This window comes from Thermobia domestica, chromosome 4 (assembly GCF_964235325.1).
Source record: "Thermobia domestica chromosome 4, izTheDome1.hap1.1, whole genome shotgun sequence".
In the NCBI taxonomy this organism is placed as follows: domain Eukaryota; kingdom Metazoa; phylum Arthropoda; class Insecta; order Zygentoma; family Lepismatidae; genus Thermobia; species Thermobia domestica.
In genome coordinates, this window is record NC_137457.1 from 282952553 (window position 1) to 282975541 (window position 22989).

The 22989-nt window shown below is 34.9% G+C and overlaps 1 protein-coding gene across 3 annotated transcripts in view; it reads left to right on the forward strand.

Moving 5' to 3' along the window:
- The first annotated feature begins 675 nt into the window (after window positions 1–675).
- The window catches only part of phr (deoxyribodipyrimidine photo-lyase photorepair), a 50303-nt gene continuing 27989 nt past the window's right edge, over window positions 676–22989 (forward strand). Inside the window, exons 1-5 of one of the 3 annotated variants that reach the window (XM_081756022.1) lie at window positions 676–831; window positions 4173–4307; window positions 9197–9323; window positions 14975–15100; window positions 21490–21692. In XM_081756022.1, the coding sequence (XP_081612148.1) occupies window positions 4185–4307; window positions 9197–9323; window positions 14975–15100; window positions 21490–21692 (579 nt within the window). In that variant the 5' untranslated portion in view covers window positions 676–831; window positions 4173–4184. Of the gene's footprint in view, window positions 832–4168; window positions 4308–9196; window positions 9324–14974; window positions 15101–21489; window positions 21693–22989 lie in introns of those variants that run through there. The other 2 variants (XM_081756021.1, XM_081756023.1) reach the window with 2 other exon arrangements.

A 22989-nucleotide genomic window follows, 5' to 3' on the forward strand; every position in this document is an offset into this window, starting at 1 on the left:
CTGTCCCTTTCAGCAGTAAGTCGAGCTGTGGACATGCGGTTTAACGTGGTATCCGAACCTGATGAGTTCCCACCGGGAATCAAACTCAATATTCTACACTAATGGCGCATACGCTAACCATATAGCCACGAAGAAGTCTTTCGTGTTTTATTTTTTTCTGAATTAACTAGATTAAACAGTAAACAATAAATGTAGAATATTTAGAAATTCAAGAAATATTGGTCAAATTCACGAATTTCGACGAATAAGTGCAAACTTTAAGAATAAGTGTATAGGTTAAGATTATTAAGAAAATAAAATGATTTTGACTTCGCTGTTTATGTATTGACAAGAGGTTTTATTCTGTTACGGTTTGCGTAAACGAAACGCGAATTTTGCGTTTATGATTTTATTTATTTATTATTTCTGATGTCACATTATAGGCGATGATTTGCGATCTGCAAATTGCGAAGAGCGTTACGGATTGAGAAGCTTGATCAACTTACTCCACATCACAAGCTAAAGGCTACAAATTGAATGATGATTTAACACCAATTATATACTAAGTACGTTTGATTTTTTTCAAATCTTAAATGTCAGAAATAGCAAAATTTTCTGGTTTAATTCTGGAGGTTTTATTCATGAATCTGGGGGAATTTTGAAATGATCTCGTTCGCAACACTGGCAGCAGTGGCGGCAACATTGTCAAAGGAAAAAGTGAAAAATATATCCAACAGACAGCATATTTAATAAGGAAATGCCGAAGGATATATAATATAACACGCATTGGCAGGATTTCAAAAAGCAAGAAATTTGGTTATTGTGCTAAGAAGTAAATCTTTGCAGGTGACAGTATGTTTCCATGTTATAAAAATGTTGTCCGAATATGCGACTGTGCAGGTCATATTTATGCACATAATTGTGTATGAATTAATTGTTGAAAAATTATAATTCACTAATTTCCTTATTGTCTTCCAAAAGATTTGCGGTGAGCGATGTTTGTGTGTGTGCAAAATTAAAATTCACTAAAACCAGGGATGCTATCTAAATCCGCGCAGAGCGAAGCTCGTGTGATTCGTTGACGGGAGCAGACGCACTAGTATGTGTGTAACCGAGGGTAGTCAAAACACGGATGATAGGACTTCCTGTACTATTTTTCTATGGCATTTAGTATCTCCTCCAACTCGTTTCATAGCTGCAGAACTGAGTACCTTGTTTTTTTTTTTTTTTTTTTTTGTCTAAATTGTGATAAAGGTTAAAAAAAACTAGCCCTGCGGCCTTGTAATTCCCTTCGCTCGCTCAGCTATATTTTGCGAAATAAGTAACGCTGTAAATCATGTGCAATATTGGGGGAGATACCAAATAGCCGTGCTTTTATTGCTATCAGTAGTGACGCAACACTTGTAACATATAATGCAGTTTTTTTTTTTTTTTTTTTTTTTTGAGGGGGTTTACTTTACAATACACGCTCGAACTACGCATTGATAAGTAGGCCGCTTGAAAAGGGTGTAGTAAAGTGGGAAATGAAATGAAATCTTTAAGTTTTACGTCCACGCTTATGCCGGTTAGGCTAAAGGAGACGGTGATAATTAGTAATGAATGAAATGGTGGAATGAAGGAAGTGGGAGGAAACGGGAGAACCCCGAGAAAACCCACGCACACGGTGTTTGTCCACCACAAAGTTCACTTAGCGGGGCCTGGGATCGAACCCTGGACCCCTAGCACCAGAGGTGAACGCTCTACCACTGAGCCACCGCGGCCCCCTGTAGTAAAGTGGGGTAAGAGTAGATAGGAGTAAGTAGGGTAGGGTTAGAAACTGGTTAGCTTAAGGTTAGGGAAGTTTTGATCCATTTTCATAAAATTAATAGAATGTAATATCTCGTTTCTAAGTGAGTATACAAGCTGGAACGGACATTGTAAACTTAACTTTCTGTTTTTAATTTTGTTATGGGTGGTTCCATGGGGGCTCGCGCAGGGATGCGTCCGCAAGGAACAAGCGGGTCAGCCAACAGAGGGTATACAAAAATAAAAAGTGCAAGAAAACACTTGATATCACATAAAATCATATAGTTTAGTGCACTTTTAATGGTTTCAAACTTGTAGCGTAAACTCTGTACTTGTACCCCTCAATGTGATTGAATTTAAACCCCAGTAGCTCAGCTCCTAATTAAGTTAGGGAGATAATTTTTGTATCAGTGTCTTCCTGAAGGATGAATTACGTGTAAACCACATGCAGATACGATGTGTATGTCGTCGAGCGAGCCAGTATCCATATCACCTGCAGCGAGTACAGTCTTCGTCAGCAACCGACTCTGCCGCAAGTACGCTTTTGTCAGTAATACCTCCTGTAGTTTGCCGTTAATCTCATTTTCCCATCCGCAATAGTGTTTACAGATGAGGCTTAGTTCACACGTGAAGGCATCGTCAATTACCATAATGAACATGTTTAAGCAAACAATAATTCTCATGTGATCAATACCAGGAAACATCATCAACAGTTTGTTCTCAGTGTGTAATGTGGAGTTGTTGGTATCACTTTACGAGACTCACACATATTCCGCAGAGGTTTATGGGAAACAACTATCGAAACTTCTTTGAAACCCACATTCCGGTTGTATTAAATAACTTGTCCTATGCCCTGCATCCACCAATGAAAATATATATCAATGGAAAGCATCATCCTTCAGGAAGACATTGGTGCCAAAAATTATCTGCCTAGCTTAATTAGAAGCTGAGCTACTGAAGTTTGAGTCGCATTGAGGGACGTCCGGAATGTGACTATTTTACAACGTCAGGCGGCTCAATGACCGTAAGTCTATAACGATGCATTTCCCGATTTATGATCATATGAATCTTTTTTTTTTTTTTTTTTTTTTTTTTTTTACTTGTTTATCCATAAAAAAATCCATCCCTGAAATTTTGCCGTACGTTTTTGTTACACCCTGTATACCACACACCAACTTCTTTCTTCGTCCAATATTAATCCTGCTAGTGAAGAGTGTTTTTACTTGTTGAAGTTTTCTTTGGTTATGGCAATTTTTAACCTGATCTCTTTGGTGCAGTAAGCGTCTTTCGTCGAAATATCGAATGATATATCTATTAACATTGGTTATCATTTTAGATAGACTGAAATTAAAGCTTAAAAGTTAATCAAAATTTTGGGCAAGACTGTATGGTGTTGTCTTGCTAGGGCCATAATGGAGAGCGTAATGAGGATATACTTTTACTACTAGTTTTACCTTATTAAGGGGGCAGACTACTAAATATTTTCCAAAAGGTAACGATATTTCTTTTGCCAGTTTTTCGTAAGTGAAAATAGATAATGAAATGTAAGTTACCTCACTAATAGATAATGCTATTCTAACCCGAAAATACGAATCGGAAAAATTTTCAGTGTTGCGATCCATAGAAATTACAGTGTAACCAGAATTTGAAGTACCCAAAAGATTAGGTTATGGCAGCGACTAGAAAAATGAACTCAACGGCAATTGATGACTTATCATGCTGTCTGTGTTCCTTGTTAATTACTTTTTAAATAACATTTGTATTTTAATTCTACTGTTAATTAAAAGTTTTTTTTTTTTATTTTGTATTCTTTATTACAAAATAAATACAAGTATTATTTAAAAAAGTAGTTAACAAGAAACACAGGCAGCATATTAAGTCATCAATTGCCGTTGAGTTCATTTTTCTAGTCGCTGCCATAACCTAGATTTTTGGGTAATTCAAATTCTGGTCACACTGTAATTTCTATGGATGACAACACTGAAAATTCTTCCGATTCGTATTTTCGGGCGTAGAATAACATTTTCTATTATTGAGGTGAGTTACATTTCATTATCTCGTTTTCGTTTACTAAAAACTGGCAAAAAGAAAAAAAAAATGTTAGCTTCTGAAAAATATTTAGTAGTATGCCCCCTTAAGTAGCGTAGTTCTCGTTCATCATCAGTTTTTTAGGTTTACAAAGAGATTAATTTTTCTCGAAAAACAACGCGTGAGGTTCCACATTTTACCATGTCACCTTCTATCTTCTTCAGCAAAATAAGATCTGTTGTTTGGTATATTCTTAATCTTTGAACATTTTTGTTTTTTAGTTGAATGCTAATGATATTCTAGAATTTTATGGGTGAAAGTTTTTAATTACCACCCTGTAACTTGGTCTTAACGTTTTTTTCTTTCTTTCTTTCTTTCAGAACAACGTCCTAATGGCGTCTCCAAAGAAGAAGCTTAAGATGGAGCCAGCACAGAACAACACTAACCAGGCTAGTATGCCAGTATCAGGAAGCGGCACACAATTTTTACAAAAATTAGAGCAAGACAGGCTTGATGTAAGTAGCAGATATTAGCATTTAGTATATGATGCTTTTACCTTTCTATGCTTTTATATCTGGAGCCAACGGTGGCTCAGTGGTTTTGGGTTGGACCCTCCAGAAAAAAACCACTTTAAAACCCACCTGGATTTTTGACCTATTTGTTAGTATATTATTGGTACAACTAAGGTGATCATATTGTAAGTGATTTTTATCATATTTTAGACTTTCCTTGGGCGAATTAGAGGCTTTTACGTTAAGGTATACAACAACATTCAACCTAAGACCTTTATAAAGTTCTGAATGCACTAAATGGATTTAAAAAAAAAAAAAAAAAAAAAAAAAAAAAAAAAAAAAAAAAAAAAAAAAAAAACCTTACCTTAGCTTGAAATATTTATAGAACAAATTAATGTATGGAGTATACATATACCCTATTTGAAGTAAAATAAGTAATTTTGTACTTTAGAAAATATTTTCCGTGAATAGTGTGCTCGTCGACTTGGCGACACCAAGGGATATTATCACTCATACGTTTGACGAGTTTAAGGTCATAGGTGCCGGTACTAATAGTACATATATAAATACATTAGTAAAACTATTAGTATTATTTCTTATCTTTGATATAAACATAAGCAATAGCAATAGCAATTTAGTTCAGTCATTAGTTGCTACTCTTTAAATAAGCATTCTATAGAATCAACACCAGCAATACCGTAAAATTTCCTGTCAAATTTAAGAAGCTTAATGCTCGGGGTTCCGAAGACTATGTAACGCTAACTATTTCAAGTGCTGAGTTCAAATTTCCGTACTAGTGGAAGTTTTGATGTACACGCCGTGAAAGAAGCACTCGGGAAATTCCCGAATTAAACGCAGAAGGATCGGAAATGAATACTTCTACAATAAAACTATTTATTTTACGCTTAAGGCTGCCATACGTCGAGTAAAAAACGGGACAGTTCCGTTTTGGGGCCCGAATGTCCCGCGTCCCCGTAAATTTAGTCGGGACAGGGAAATGTCCCGTATTTTAACTCCATTCCATTTCTGCTATCAATATCAGCTTATTCGAAAAGTGAAAAACAAAAAATTCTGACATTGGCTGGGAATCCTGTAATTAGTGAATGAACAGTACGCTGTTGCATGTAACAGTTTCGAGGAAGTTATTACACCACCCTGTTCGACTTGATAGCGAGCGAAATTTGCAATGCCACTTTTTCCATTGCACTTGATGGAAACTCGGATACTCTTCGAAACATAAAAAAGACTTTGAGTGTTTCTACATTTACAAACACAGGGAAGATGACTGACCTTTTCTCCAGCAACACATTAGATAAGTTAACAAGAATTATAATCTTTTTCAGAGGCTAGGGGCACAGAATTGTGCTTTGGTCCAGGTCTTAGAAAAATGTAAATCTGGTCCTGACAGTTACCTACGACACAAGGAGAAAAATCAGCTTTTCATCAGATTAAACTGACGAACGTAATTTTGGCAAATGCAGCCATGTAAATAAATATTGCTAAACGCGCGAAGAATATTGAAGGTAGATTGTACCCTGATTTAAATAATTTGCATATTGTTTTCCTGTAAAGCATTTTTATATCATATCTTAAGTTTTTAGGCATTTTCAGTCTGTACAATTAATTTCAGGGTACGAACAGAAAAGCAGCTGCTGCTTAGTGAACTTTCGCATATTATATTCTTGAAAAAAAAATAATAATAAAATTAAATAAAATTAAAATCTTTTAGTTTTAGTCTCACGGTTATGCCTGTTATGTTCAAGGTGACGGTGATGATGAGAAATGAATGAAATGACGGCATGAAGAAAGTGGGAGGAAACGTGAGAATCCCGAGAAAACCAACGCACAAGGTGTTTGTCCATCACAAAGCTCACTTGGCGCGAGCTGGGATCGAACTAGGAACACCATGCACTGGAGGTGAACGCTCTACCACTGAGCCACCGCGGCCTATTATACTTTTGTTCATAACCAGACTACAGTTCATTGCATTATGTTGGAAAGTTGAGGGGGTAGGGGGTGTCTGAGGTTTCCCGTATTCTCATGGAGAAAATATGGCAGGTTTATTTACGCTGGAAGATGTTAATTTCATATAAGACAATTTAAAACATTTATTTATTTCATACATGAATTGTATCTTTGTTTTAAATTAATAGACCCCTTTTGGTATTCATATTTGGCGAACGTCAATCCACTTCTGGATGGCTCCATCTACATTTGTTCGTTTGTCTGCCAAGCTCCTTCATGGCTATGCGGTTAGTGTACGCGTCTTCGGCGTGGGATCCGGGTTTGCTTCTCGGAGGGAGCTCATGTGGTTCGGATTTCACTTTAATCAGTAGGTTCCGTCTCATATAGCCTCGCTGCTGAAAGGGAGGTTAAAAACAAAATCAACTCAACTCGTTTGTCTGCCTCTACCACACACACTACAGGGTAAAACTTTCGGCCTTTTAAGTTAAAATTATCAGAGTACAAGCACGAGACACACTAAATTTCCTGTATAGATTTTGGTCATAACAACGTAAAATATCAAAATGGCGGCTATTTTTTCAAAACAGCGAGTATCCACGCTACGAAGCGCAATTTTCAATCTTTTAAGTTGAAATTTTGACGGTGGAAGCACGAGATATGCTAAATTTGCTATATAGATTTTCTCGGCGATCGTATGTAAAATTTCAAACTGGCGGCCATTTTCTTCAAAACAGCAGTGAGTAGAAAATTGTTGCAAGTTGTGACAATGACAATCTTGAAATATAAATCACATTTTAACACTTTTACCCCAAAGACATTGAAATATTTCGAAAAAACCCAATTAAACACGAAAATACCCGAAAAACCCATTTGAGCCCAGGTGGGTTGGGCTTTTTCAAAAAAGCCCGTTTTTTTTTCAAACCCTGCCTCTAGTGCATGGAGTCTCTGGTTCGATCTCTGGCCAAGTAAGTTTGTGGTGGACAACATTGTGTCCAATGGCGTAACTAAAAGTTTGGGGACCTACCCGCAGACAGCGTGAAGTGGGACCCGTTCTCTACGTCCCACTTCACGATTTAGGGGCCTCGTGATGGCTTGAGCCCCCCCGCAATGCGGGGTCTACGGGGCCCTTATTTACGCCCCTGATTGTGTCTGTGAGTTTTCTCAGGTACTCCCGTTTTCTCCCACATTTTTATTCTACCAATTCTTACATCATCATTCATTTGCCTTAATCATACGTTTCCCTTAGCTTAAAAAGGTATATTCGTGGGACGTGAAACGGGAAAATATACGTTTATATAATCCTTTAAAATATACTGTATATAATACAGTAAAACCGATCAATAAGGGATTCTGATTGGGCATGAATATTTGTCCGTAAATGAAAGGTTGTCCGTTATCGAGAGATTACATAAATTTTAAATAATTCAGTTGCAGTTCATGTGGTAATTGTATGCAGTACACATCATCCATATTAGTTACAAATAAAAATTTAGGCTAATATTGAAATACTGTATTCTCAGTGTTCGAGTTACTGGGGAAATGATGGGGGGAATCTCTTTCTCTAGAGACCTCTGATGCTTGGGGTCCCTGGTTCGATCCCTGCTCGCGCCAAGTGGACTTTTTGGTGGACAAACACTGTGTGTGTGGGTTTTCTCCCATTTCCTCCCACTTTCTTCATTCCACCATTTCATTCATTATTTCATCATCACCGTCTCCTTTAGCCTAGCAGGCATAACTGCGGGACGTAAAAGATTTCATCACTTTTTTTCCGTAGAGGAACAAAAGTATCGCTGGGGCATGTTTATGTGGGTGTGTACTGCAAAATATATTGTTTATGCAATAATTTTCTTCTCAGCTACAAAGGATTGGGGGTGGCTCAGATTTAGAGCGTACAATCCTTGGTTCAATTCCAGCTCGCACTAAGCGCGCTTTGTGGTGGACAAACACCATATCGTGGTTTTTCTCGGGGTTCTCCAGTTTCCTCCCACTTTTTTCATTCCACCATTTCATTCATTTCTCATCATCACCGTATTCTGTAGCCTAGCAGGCATAACCGTGGTACGTGAAACTTAAAGATTTAATTTTTTCAACTACAAGTCATACCTCCATAGAAGTCCCATAATTCACTTACTGACTGTATTAAAAGTAAACGAGTTCCTATAAGAATATACAACATTATCATTAAACACTAAATTAATAGAATTTAATAGAATAGATAGAATTCAACAACCATGAGGTTTATGAATTCCTTGGGGAGAAGTCTGTGGGTAATCTTGCAGACTCTAGTTTCAGATCGAGATTTGCTTCAGTTAAAGGGATGATTTGAAGCTTTATTTTCAAATTGTAGAAGAGAAAATCAGAATATATATATATATATGAGCTGACAATAAATTCTCTCTGTTATGAGAAGTTTCTGAAACATTGGAAGTAAAAGAAGATTGTCAGTATTGCTGTATTCGATACATGTTTACGTAAGTGTGTTTGTGTTGTTTATTGTTTACCAATAATAAATACATCTTGGTAATAAATAAGACCTTTATAATAATTATTGATATTCATTTACGTCTTTTGCTAGTTCCAAGGCTTTAAAAAATGTAACCTACAGTTTAAAGTAGAATCTGAACCACTGTAGTACGACTTGCGCTGACGTACTAGCTAGCACCCTCGTCTTTGGTGCAGATGGTCCTAGATTCGATTCCCGCTGAGAGAGCAATGAATATACTACAGTGGTTTGAATTCTACCTTAAACTGTAGAAGTTGTAGGAATTAGTCTTGTTGATGAAAGGGGGCGCTGATATTCCCCACTAGGACTCGAACCCTGGACCTCGTGCACCAAATGCACGTTTTGAAGCCGTTATACTTGACAGAATAGCTGTCGTAATAATCATGTCTCTCTGCCAATATGTTAGTCTATATCCTGTTTTCAGACTGCTCCATCTGTGATTGAGTTCAAATACAACAAGAATAGAGTCCGTGTTTTATCTAAGGCACAGGATGTTCCTGAAGACGCGGCAGGCATTTTGTATTGGATGTCTCGAGATGAAAGGGTGCAAGGTTCGTGTTTAAATTTTACGACCACAGTGCATGATTCTGCATGTTGAAAAGTAGTAGCTATTAAATATTAATAACACAAGATCATAACATTACTCTATGATTTAAATGAATAGATTCATTTGGATGTGTTCCATCAAAACAGTCTGTAAAATAGAAACGTTGGGTCCTTATTGTTTGGATAATTTGTGATGGTTAGAAAGTGTTTACTAGAGTTGTAAGAAACAGGCGAATTGAGAGTTCCGAGAAAAGACATTCCTCACAAAGTAGAGTGAAATTTTAAGATAAAATTATGTAAAATCGTTGAAGGATAATATATTTAACATGTAATGTAAATGACAGGAATCGTAGTTATAACTACAATTTAACAATGCAAACTCCATGTTTTTCATTGAGTAATTTCGAAGAGTTTAACAATAAATTAATCTTGGAACTGTACGAAGCAAAACCCTTACCCGTCCATATTGCATCTGTGCCAAATCTGTTCTTTCCAAGACTGTTCCAGGTAGAGTGAACAATTTTTATATTGTAATATTCGTTATGATGCTGGTAGTTATAAAGTGACATGGTTATGATTGAAGATGGCCGTGAGAAATTGCGGCCTAAAAACCGCTCCATATATTTAGCTTGAATACGTTGGAAACGTTTCCATTCTGTTCTCATCGAATTAATCCGAGACGATGGGAGATACCTAAAAACAAACTTTCAGCATGATAATGTTATAGTGTACATGTGATTTAGAAAACAGATCGTTATGAATAATTATGTCTGTCCGTGAAGAAAGGAGGCCGAAAAACTCATACACTTAGCATTAGCTGACCGAAAAACTCTCCTACACTTAGAATTAGCAAATTGAAGATATTTCTCCCTTTTCCTGATCGAAATAGTCCGATGCAGTTTGGGTTAAAATATATATATATATGAGGTGTGTTCAAAAATAATCGAACCTTTGGTTGGCAAAAATGCATTTATTGATTTGGGAATCCGAAACACTAACCCCCTTCAAAATAGTCTCCTTGGTAGGGCGAGCCAACAAACATGACGATTCTCGTCTGATCTTCGAGACAAAATATTTGTCAAATTTCGTGGGCAACACTAGTCCACTCAAGTCTTAGATCTCAGTGTTTTAGTATTACACGATTCATAGTAAAAAATCATAAATTATTCAAGAGATTGTACGAACACAATAAAGAGCATTCATCAACATTTGAAGATACGCTGTACCAAAATAATGAATACGATTTAAATGAATACTCTTCGTGCACCTCTCGACACGCGGAAGCATTCTAATAATTCTAGAGGAAATTAAGAAGAAAATCAGGGTATAAATCTACAAAACGAGACCAGACATAATTCTTCGAGAATCGAAACGAAACGGAAATTCAACCATTAATTTAAGAGACGACACGAGACAACTTTATTTCTCGCCTTGTCTCGTGGGTACACTACGCAAACGTAACCAAAGCCTTCCGTGTCAATAGAGAAGGAGAGACTTGATGGTTCAGTAGTACAGCCTTCACGGCTGATACAAGGGCTCCTTACTTCAATCCCAAGCAGTAGAAGTGTTCCATACGAGACGAGACGAGACGAGAAATAGTTCCTCGAAAATCGAGAAGAGACGAGAATCCTTCAAAAATTGACAAAGGTTCTCTCGTCTCGTAAAGCAATTTCTGGTCTTGATACAGAGGAAATAATCTGCTAAATTTTTATATTGCTTGATGGTAATTGGTGAGAGGACTTCAAATCTGTTTTAAGATCAGCCCTCTGTAATTGGTTATATAATTGGGAGAGACATGAAACGAAATCAAACAAAATATGAGGATTAGCGTCCTTTTTTTAAGCGCCAAGGCTATATGAGACGTAGACGGTAGATATACATTTGAAGGTAAAATTCGAAACCGAGACCACATGTATGAAAGGCTCACACACTAGCCACTGAACCAACAGTTAAGGCGAAGATAATCGCCGATTTACTCATCCCGTGAGTAAGATATTATTGAGAAATAAATATATACTATATTATGATATATAGACCTATATATAATACACAAAAATCACACTTGTCCTGAAAGGTTATGAGGTTTATGTTTGAATCCTTTCCTTCTTGAAATTTTGCGTAGGCCACTGACTTCCCATATTACTACTTCACCCATTAATTACATATGAATTACTATATTGCAAACTCTGGAGAATTGTGTCATCTTAACCCCTCCAATAACTTGTTAGTGGATGTGGAATTTATACAAATATATATATATATTAAGTGAAGGCAAATTTCTTCCGTCCTGTAAAGTATGAAAGTTGCTAGTGTAATATTTTAAAGCATGCATGTATAATCCATTGACGTTGTCCATTGCCTAACCAGAGGCTTAATGACAATAAAAATATTCTGTTCTATTTCGCACTCTGAATTCGCTCTACAAATGAAGTATCTAAATAACTACATTTCAACTCGCTGATCTACTTAATCATATACATTACGGTACTGAGGTTTATTTCGAAGAAAACACAGGCTTCTTATTTATATTTGATGCTGTTGCTTCTTTTTGTAAGTAATGTATGATAAACAAATATTACTGCTGTTTGTCCATTGTGAATACCCATCATTATATAAAACGAATTACCATCGTGTTTTAAATACTTGTCTTTCACAACGATTGGTACTGTTGATACATGTGAGCACTCTTCGCAGCTAAATGGTTGGCGTTTTTGCCATTGATACAGCAGACAAATTTGATAACTAAACTATAAATATATATAGCATAGGGCCTTTGTGGTGAAACGGGAATATAACAAGCTAATATTCATATCCATCTATTTCAGGGTACTGATCTATTAATCTCGTACTAAAATATTATAGTTATTATGATCATTGAATCTGAGGAGTATGTCAATACATCGTATCGTTGCCTACTTCCAGAGAAGACTATATGATATTACTGTATACAGTTCCTGAATTATTGAATTTGAACATATGATTTGTTGAAGTCCTACCTATTTTAGGGATTTGAGTTTCTGAAAGTTCTATATTTGTACGTGAATAATGCGGCAAAGTCGGTTAATATCGTACTTAAAAACCAATTAAATAAATAAATAAAAATTAAGATTATATATATGTTTAAGATTATATTTTAAGAATCATTGTTATGAGCTACCTTGAAAAAAAGAAATACAGATTTACCCTACTGGATTGGGTGATTTTGAAGTTTTTTCTGTATATCTTATGGGGCCATTTCTGTCGTAGGTTGTCTTGATCTGGAAAAACACACACTCTTGGACCGTTTCGGTAATTTCCCTTGCAGTTTGGTACACAACAAGTAAAATGCATTTTTGCCTCCGAATTATAAACATGACTTAAAATAAGAATTCATTTAAAATAACCAAAAACACAAATCACTTTCAAAAGAAGCGCTCAGTAACCACTCACGTGCACAAATGTCGTTCACCCGCCTGTAGGAATCTGTTGTCTTTGTTTGTACCTACTCGTTGTGATGTCACAATTGAACCTAACCCCATGGTAGGGTTGCCAACTGGCCGGTTTTTGACCGGCCTGGCCAGAAATATTGCTGTTATTTTGAGTAAAGCCGGTACAAACTTTTTATTAACCCATAAAGGCCGGTTTTTCTCAAATTTGTATCTAGTTCGAAGTATAGATTTGAAAATTAACTTTTATTCTGTAAATCCGAAACAGTCACCTTTCACCATCTATCAACGATTAATATATTTTGTTAATCTGTTTAGATAATTTTAAAGAGATGACAGGAACTGTATCAGGGAAAAATTGAAATTTATTTGCAAGGAATTTTATACATTTATTGAGAGTGAAAAAGGTCTTCTTAAAGCAGTTTCCTGTGGTTGAAGTTTAAAGAATAAATTTTATTTTCCAAACCCAAAATTGTCACGTAAAGCTTAATATACTTTTGTTCATCTGTTTCGATAATTTAAAGAAGTTGCAGTTACTGGGAAATACAATAAAATGTCAATGCCGATTTCAGTTTCTCATTTATAGCACAATGTATTTATTAAGCTTATTAGTGAATGTACTAAGGATATGCAAAATATAGGTGCTAATGCACTTTATTCATGATAGTATATGGGTCTGAACAAAAAGATACTTCACACTTAAACCTACATCATAAAGAATTTTGAGAGGGGTGCCTTTTTTTTTTTTTTTTTTCAATGTTAGCAATCCCACCCCATGGCCTTCTGATTGAGATGGTTGTGACAGTAGTCAGGCCTTTAGTATGACGCTAATCACATGCCAAAACGACTCTCCATGTGCCTTAAGCTACGATTCTAAACCTGAGACGAGAAGGAGAAGCAGCGAGCACGGGGAATGCAAGCTACTGGTAGAAATAAAGCACTTTAGTAATTACGAATATTGTAACTGTTTACGAATGCTGTAACAAAGAAGCGTTAATTTACCATAAGTACAGGACAAACAAAATAACTGTTGAGTAGAAACTGTGGTTCTATTACTAACAAAGTTGGTTAAAAAAATAAATAATAATGCTGCACTACAAGAGTATAGAAAGGTTCTGCTAGAAATGAATATACATTTATTATTATTACTGAAGATTTGAAAATTCAATGCTGCATCTGAAAGTTTAAAAGGAGTCAAACCAACAAGTAGCGAGAGGAAGGGGAGGCGTGAAGAATGCAGGATTCATGAAGTTGAGGTAAACAAGGCTGGGAACCACTGGTCTAGTGTTGTTATGCTTTTGGGTTCTCTAATAATAATCTACATATTAAAATGCTAGGTTTATATGTTTGTCTCCAATCTTGTCGACAACGAGATGTTGGAAACCACAAGTGCTAGAAACGTGGTTTTCACTGGTCGATTCCATATTTTGTTTAGATTGTCCAGTTCTAATTGAATGTTTATAAAATGTGGCCGTTATTTCTTTATTGCATTTTTAGGGGTACACTGGAATTGTTGTAATTTTTAAAAAGTACAGCATCATATTCTATGTTATACATTCCAACAGAACATAATTGTATACATGGGTTGTGTATCTCAAGACATTTGTTTCATGGCCAAATAATGAAAACGAAAGATAATCATTTCTCCAGACTAAGATGAATCTTTATTGTTTGGAGTGTTTTGCCCAATGAACACCATATATCACTCACATTATAATTAATTGTGTATGTAATGTATTTGCTTATTACATACTGCATGCAAGAAAAAAGAAAACACTGATCATACATGAATTAAAAACTCCAGCCGGGAGTAGGCTCAGATGTTGCAAACGGTGCGAGATATTGAAAAAATAATCGAAAAAATCTTCCCTTTATGGTACCCTGTGCAGATTTTTATCAAGACGTCTTTTACTTGTGTCTGTAAAGGGACATGTACAGATGTGGGGAATAACAAGAAGATTCATGCTCATATGTGATTGATGCGCTGTGTAGAGAGCGCATGTTCAGCTAGTATCCTGATAATTTTTGTTACACATAACGCGATATGTATTTACAGTATATCTGTTCCCTGTTTTGCAAGTTTCATTTTACAAGTTTCCTTATCTAACAAGATACCAATTATAAACATTTCATGTCGTACAGTAATAACTTTATGCTAAACTGGTTGCCAATGAAAGAATGCAAAAGTAACTTTAAAATAGTTAATAGTGAAAATTATATATTTGTTTCAGATAATTGGGCTATGCTTTATGCGCAGAAACTAGCATTAAAGAACAAAGTAGGACTCCATGTTTGCTTTTGCTTGGTTCCAAAATTCCTTGATGCCACCATTCGCCACTACAAATTCATCCTCCGAGGTACGTATGCTAGTTTGAAATTTCCAGTATATATATATTTTTCATCTCGTTATGTACTCCGTCTATTTTCTCAAAGAATCTAAGTAACATTTCGTACTGAAGCGTAGTTTCAATGTGCATTGATGTTCTTAAATAATTACGAGTTAAAGAAAGGAATTGGCGCATGTTTAATTACACAGGCTTGCGAAGATTTTCCGGCATGAAATATGTTATGACAGATAAGTTATAATGCTCTGGTCACGAATTCAATGTTTGTTTCGTCGTATCATGTACAGATTTTGTATAATCGATACATTTCTATATAGTGCATAGTATGTTGTATTAGGAGTACTGTTTTCATCAGCGTCTGTAAAATGATATTTTAAATATTTAAACATTTCTAAATACATTACTTTATTAATATAAGTTGATTCTTTAGAGATTAGAACCTCTTCGATCATTTATATCGAGACTTTGAAAACAATTGCATAACCTGCTTTATAGCATATCAAAGACGACAAATGCTGCGAGTGCTCCCTTGACTGTGCATTCTACCGTTGCGAGTTCATGAACATTGTGAGGCCGCAGTTCGCCTCGAGTGCATAGAATCCCTGGTTCGATCCCAGCTCACACCAAGCAGGCGGGCATTTTAGTGGACAAACCGCTGTGCGTTGGGTTTTCCCGGGATTACCTCGTTTCCTTCCACATTCTTCATTCCATCATTTCGGTTATCATCTTCATCACCGTCTCCCTTAGCTTCAGAGCGTATTCGTGGGATACTGAAGTTAACAAAGTAACAGTTAAGAAACTTGAGCGGTATCAGGAGACTGTTGCATTCTACATTAGTTGACCTACCGTACATATTAAGTTAGGGATAATAATACACTTGTCAAAGCGTTGGTTGAGGTGGTCCTTGTTTTCAATATCTAGTTCAAACATTTCTCTTGTTATCCAATGCAAAAATTAAGGAAAACATTTTGATGACCCACAGATTCGCAAGCTCATGATAAATTCCCATTCAGAAATTCCACGAACACGTGAAGTTTCAGTTATGGTACTCTTTTATCGATGTTGTCAACGACGTGTCTGGTAGCAGGTTGCTGTTGACGTCTAATACGAGATAACCAGCGCGAAAACCACAAACATAAGTGGACACAGCGCACGATTGTAACTAAATAACGAAACAAATAATTTGTGTATGATGAATTTCACATAACTTCAAACTTTTCTCAATGTTTTATTTTTGTTTTCACTACATTTTATTTAATGTTGGTAGTCAGTGTTAGTAATGTTGAAGCTAAATTCCTTGTTGACTAATACAAAAGCTTTACTGTGCTCAACGTGGGTTCTATTCGTTACTTGGGCGGTATTACGTTTCATAAAACAACACAGACTTGACTCACTCTTAATTACACATCAGTAAGCAAATAAGTCCAACTTGAATAGTTTCCGTTTTCACAGCTATCTTTATTATCATAACCTCATATGACCACATATAATAAATCTACCTCTAAGATGCCACCATTTACACACATTAATCTCTAGCCCTCTTACTACGTCAAGTACCTACTACATAATCAATGTAATTACAAATTTTTAATTGGGCTCTAAACTTCAATAACTATGGCATCCACATCAACAACTATTCGATATGCAATTCAGTACATTATGTTACTAACAAACACTAACTTCTTCTTCCTTCCTGAAGCATATTTAAAATTCTTTCGCGCTTTCCGCCACATATCCTTCTAATTCCCCACAACATTCCCCCTTCTTCTTTTTGTTATAGTCAGCATTTAGTTCCCAATAATGTTTCTACACCTTCTTGTAGTCTTTTAGTGTGTTTCCGAAAGTAGCTATCCTTTACCATCCTTACGTGTTACTTTTGCTTGTGTCCATTCAAGTACCGACCAAATCTCCATTTCCTAGGTCATGATATTTATTAGTTTTCAATCTCATAAATTGATCTTTCGTTACCGTAACTAAATCTCCTTCATCCTCTAAAGAAAAGTGTTCTCTCCTGTATTCCAAAAGTAAGTCATTTCTCCATGTACATTTCTCCTTTCCTTCCTCCTGTACTACTGGAATTGATTGTCAGCTTTGGAACTCGTCGTCCACTTTGGTGAAGCAGAGCGAAAGCTGTCGTCTGTCGAAACAGGAAGATCACATGAAGTACTTTGATTTACCATGGACCTCCCATTATTGAAAGTATACATCCAATAACATCCTATAATACTGTGATCCAAAAATTCTTGGCATACTTTGAATTCACCATGGTAGTTGATTCCATCTGCTATCAATGGTACTGAAGGGTTATGTCCAAGGTATTTTCTGTATATTCCTGGTTCCATGGTTTTGTATAATAGCAGATTATTATTACGCAACCGGTGAAATTGTGCTATTGCTTATCTGGTTCTGTAGTAAACCGATGGTGAAATGTATTACTATCTTATGGAATTAAATGAAAGTGTCTAAAGTTATCAGTCAGTTGCATATCTTTAATATTGTTATTGATACTGATAAGCTACTAAAATCAGTAGGACGTTAAATATTTCATCTGCACATTGTAGAAACTCGTTACATGATATGAAATCAGTTGGTAGATTTGAAATCAGCACACCGGAATTAGGTAAGAACACTTATTTCACTTGATGTCACAAAATAAAATTTTCGCAGGCCTGTATTATTCAATAAGTAACTAACTTCCCAGTAAATTCGTTGTCTGGAGTTTGGTCTTAAACAGTTTCAACTATGGCATGTATCTTCCTCAGTTAGTCAAAACGTCTTTCTAAATCTTGCCATATCCATAATAACTTTCAAAATTTTTGACTTGAATTTTTTTCAATCTGTTTGATTTTTTAAAATTTTTGTTAGAAGATGTTTGAACCCTAATATTGTAGTTACGACTCGTCTTCTAAAGTAATTGGTACAAAGTTATTCTTGGTGCAGTCTGATTGGGGGGTCACTTTCAAATCCTTGTTTAAAAATTTTGAAAAAGTTTTGTGTAAAATTTTTAATTTTAAAATTTCTGAATCTTACTACTGATAGTCAAAGGTCATTAGTGGATAATTCTTGTCGATGCAATCTAATTGCTTGTTTACTTTCATTTCTTAATTTTTTTAAAAAAAGGTTTCGAAATTTTGGGTTAACATTTTTTCGATCATTGTTTTAAAATTTTAATTTAAAAATTTTTTGAACCCTAGTATTTTAACTTCGAGTCATAGTTTAAGGTCATTGGTGGAAAAGTTTAGGTCTTAAACCACGTAGGAAACTATTAAAACCTACTAATTTGTGATAATAAATTTTTCATACTTTGATCTTGAGTCACAACTTATAGTCTAAGATCATCAGTGGAAAACTTGGTGCAATCTGATGTGCTGATCACTTTGAAATTTTTATTTAAAAAATTTTAAAATATTTTGAGAACATGTTGAAAATTTTTTGATCAGTTTTAAAATATTAGTTTGGGAATTTGTTGAACCTTAGGGTTATAATTATGGTTCATATTTTAAGATCATTGGTGGAAAAACCTAAAACATGAAACATAGATAATTATTAAAACCATGAATGACCTTTCACCAATGACTGTGAGTCGTAATTACAATATTAGAGATCAAAAATTTTGAAACAAAAATTTTAAGAAATCAAATAGTGATCGAAAAATTTTAAACAAAGATTTGAAAACGATCAGCCAATGAGATTGCATTAAGAATAACTTTTCAACAATGACCTTAGACTACGTATGAATCACGACTACAAATCCTGAAGTTCAAAGTGTGAAAATATTTCATTGAACATCAGTCGGATATAATAATTACTTACCAGTTTCATGCCCTGAATTTCGATTTCAAGTCCATAATTTGAAGTCAGTCAGAGACAGCTATAAACCAATCAAATTTCATCGAAGTTAAATTTTCACTTTGATCTTAGACTACAATCCGTAAGGTTCAAAATATGGCATTGTGAATCAGAAACAAGAATCAAACAATATGATTGCAGCAATGCTCTTATACAACGAATTGTTCCTAAGTTTCAAAAGTTTGAGATGACATGATATACTAGATCAAAACACTCAATTTTGAATTTTGGCGTTTTTTTTTTTTTTTTTTTTTTTAAATACTCATGAAAAGATACAAATTAGACCATTCAAATTTACAAAATGTATATACACGAGTCCTACAGCACGATTTTGAATTTAAGGGAGGGTCAAATATACTTCTGAAATTTAAAAAGAGTGTCTCAAGGTACTCACGTCCAATGAAAGACAATAGGATCTTGTTTTCATCTATATGATCATATGTTACAATCTATCTAAGTGAACATTAAGCGTAACATTCAAAATTGGTGCCTCATGCTAATTCAGTTTTTCCGCCAAAATGTAAAATTCCCACCAAATATAAAGTGTTACTTTTGACAATATATTTTTGACTATTTTGTACACATAGAAGAAGACACAGTATTACTATGGAAATTTACAAAATTACATATTCGAGTCCTAGAGAACACTTACTAATATTTATTTTTGACATTTCCCAAATTTAAGAGGCAGTCCAACTTACTCCTTCAATTTTTTAAAGCGGGAGCATCAATGTAGCCATGTCCTATGAAAGAGAATTGACCCTGTCCTCGTCCATATAAGCATATAATACTATGAAGTCTCATCAGAGAGGATATTATAGGTCAAAAATCTCAAAATTTTGAATTTTTGAAATTTTTTATCCTTAAATGGAAATGAGAAATACAAACCAAATTTACAGAAATACATATTCGAGTTCTAAAGAACAGTTACCAAATTTTGTTTCTTTCACAATTCCCAAATTTAAGGATGGGCCAGTGTATCTTTCCAAAAATTTAGGGAGGTGGTCCAAGGTACCCCCGCCAGAATTAAAAGCGGTTACCTTGTGTAGCCCTACGTCATTGGCCCTAGTCCAGGGACTCTCGGACCTGAACCTGAGACCATTAGGGGTAAAATTGGGCTAAAAGCAACCCATAATATTGGCCTTCTGTGAAACTTCCTGTACTTATGCTTAGCGCAGTTTGAAAGTCTAAAAGTAGAAGTTAGATTTTTTTCTCTCTCTCTCTCCTTTTTCTTTCTTTCTCCTTCCTTCCTTTCTTTCTTCCTTCGTTCCTTTAGCACATGATTAAAAGTTTTGTATGAATAGTAATTTCAACATTTTCAAGTAGTGATGTGAGCTGGAAAACTTTTCCGGAAAATTTTCCGTTCTAAACAAATATCACTGATCAAGTAACAATTCCTCATAAACCATAAAATTGATTGACTTCATGTATAGAAATGTTAAAAAGTGTAAGATCGTTTAAAGAATCTGAAAATTTTCATAGCTCAGAAAATTTCCAGTACTATGTAGGAATAACTGAAACAATTTTTAAAAAAATCGAAAAATTTTCTGTCGTGTATGGAAACTGAAAAACTTTTTATAAGTAGGAAAATTTTCATCATTTTGAAGCAAAAAGTAAAACAACTTTTTGTGAATCGGAAAGTTTTATTTCTCTGTAAATACAAGTGAAAGGAATTTTCATGGATCGGAAAATTTTCATTATGATGTAGAAACAAATGAAAAAAACTTTTCATAACTCGGACAATTTTGAATATTATGTATAGTGATGTTAGGCAGAAAATTTTCCACTATATTTAACTGAACATTGAGCTATAAAATTGAATTCCTGTAGAAAATTGAATTTTTCAAATTAGCTTTCGGAAACCGGAAAATTTTCTAATATTTCGAGTTGGCAAGTAAAATCTTACATAGTGTTTCTCTCTCTGTGTATGTGTGCGTGTGTGTAAAGTGCAGGGAACATAAATAAAGTTCGTAGAGTACAAATATCCCATCCAATTGTTTAAAATGTAACAAGAAAGTGAAAAGAAACGTTTGTAAATTTACCAATTATTTCAAAAACAAAAAAATTCCACTATTTCTTCATACATATAGGCCTGCCAATGTAATGAAATAACTACATAAAAGTTCCAGTTCCTTATGAAGATTATTTTGTAACATACAATAAGAAGAAATGTTTTGATTTTATTGTGTTTAAAGCTATGACGAAACATCGTCTTACGCGTATTAAATTAATGAAATATGATTTTGTGAGATCAAAGGTGAATGTTGAGGGAAGAATACATTGAAGTTATTGAAACATTTTGCAGAAATGAAGAATTGTTAGATTTTCGCTTCATGAAACTTTTTTTTTTTTTTCAGACAATATTTATTACAAATAAATTTTACGGCTAAACAACGATGTAGGAATAAGAGGAGTGTGTCTTTATGAATGGGAAAATTTTCCGAAAAATTTGCATCACTATTTTCAAGTATAAAAAAAAAAAACATTGGCTTCTATGTAAAATCGCACTATTTCATATTGTAACTAAATTTATTTATTTATTTATTTTGCAGGATTACAGGAAGTTCAACAAGAATGCAAAACTCTTGATATTCAGTTTCATTTGCTGTTAGGTCAGGCTAAAAATGTCCTTCCAGACTTTGTTAAAAACAATAAAATAGGAGCAGTAGTCACGGATTTTTCACCGCTCCGAGTTCCAACACAGTGGGTACAAGATATAAAGGACAAGCTACCCGATACAATTCCTTTCTGCCAGGTATTGAAATAGAATTTAATACTGCAACTGACCTTACTATGCCGGTATATTTATGCATTGAAATCACATCTGTTCCGTTCATCGGTCACTATGTATAATGCAAAATTAACATTAAGAACTCTCGTACATAATTAGTAAATTAAAACACAGAAATGTGTCAGACATTGTCCTTATTACATGTAAAATAGAGTAATTATCATTAAGCAGCAGATGCGCAGTGAACAGGATTTATAAATAAAACAGTGCCAGCCAGGGATGTTAATAATATATGTAGTTTCCGCCAGCGCCAGGGACTTCTTTCACAGGCGATATAAATCTCATAATACTAATGTACACTAGAGATGCAAGGGCTCGGAAAAAAAACCGGCTTCTTTGAAAAAAAAAAAAAAAAAAACTCGTTTTTTGTCTGCTTCGCTTTTTTGCTTGGGAAATTTTGCGCTCTTTAAAATTCTGCTTTAAATTGATAAAGCAGACTTTGTTTCTCTTCTCTGCAACAAAATCTCATTTAATTAATGGTTGATGCAGATGATATAAAACTCATGTAAAATGAGTCATGAATGGGTTTAGAATCGGGAAAGTACCGAATTTTCTGTTCATGAATCGTACAGTATGTGTAATAAACTGTTTATCTGAGCGTGTAGTTTCCAAGCCTCTAGAATATATAACCACCATCACGGTTTAACCAGTCTTGAAGGTTTCTGAATTTGTAACAAGAGGAATTCAACATATCATTACGAAACTCCTTTAAAACTACAGCATACATTTAAACTAAGTCACGCGTAACTGCACAACAACCATGAGTGAGTGGTTAGCTTTTGCACTTCTATCGGGAAGTCCGGGATTCAATTCCGCACTCCACCATTCTGACAAAAAATTTTCTTAATTCCATCTGTAAATGTAAAGATAGTGCGTGTACTGTGAGTTCTGGCCGATTTTTCGTCTTATTGTTTTTAAATCGTTATTATTGCTAATTACCAGCAGTGACGGATTTGCGAAGGGGGTTAGGGAGACTGGGTGTCTCTCGGACTAAAGCCTGTTCCCCGAAATTAGGGAATTTCTAAAATAAGCGAAATATTAGTTATGTCTTTACTCATAGACTTCAAGTTTCCCTCAAATAAAAATTAGGAATTTTTAGAAAAAGTAAACATTAATAAGAAAAACCCTTCCCAAAATACTTTTCTAAATCCGCCACTGAAAATCAGTATAAAATGGTCTGTAAAGTTCGAAAGATTATTGCTGAATATACAAACGAAACTAAATATTCGTTATCTCTGTACTCATAAACTTCTAGTTCCTC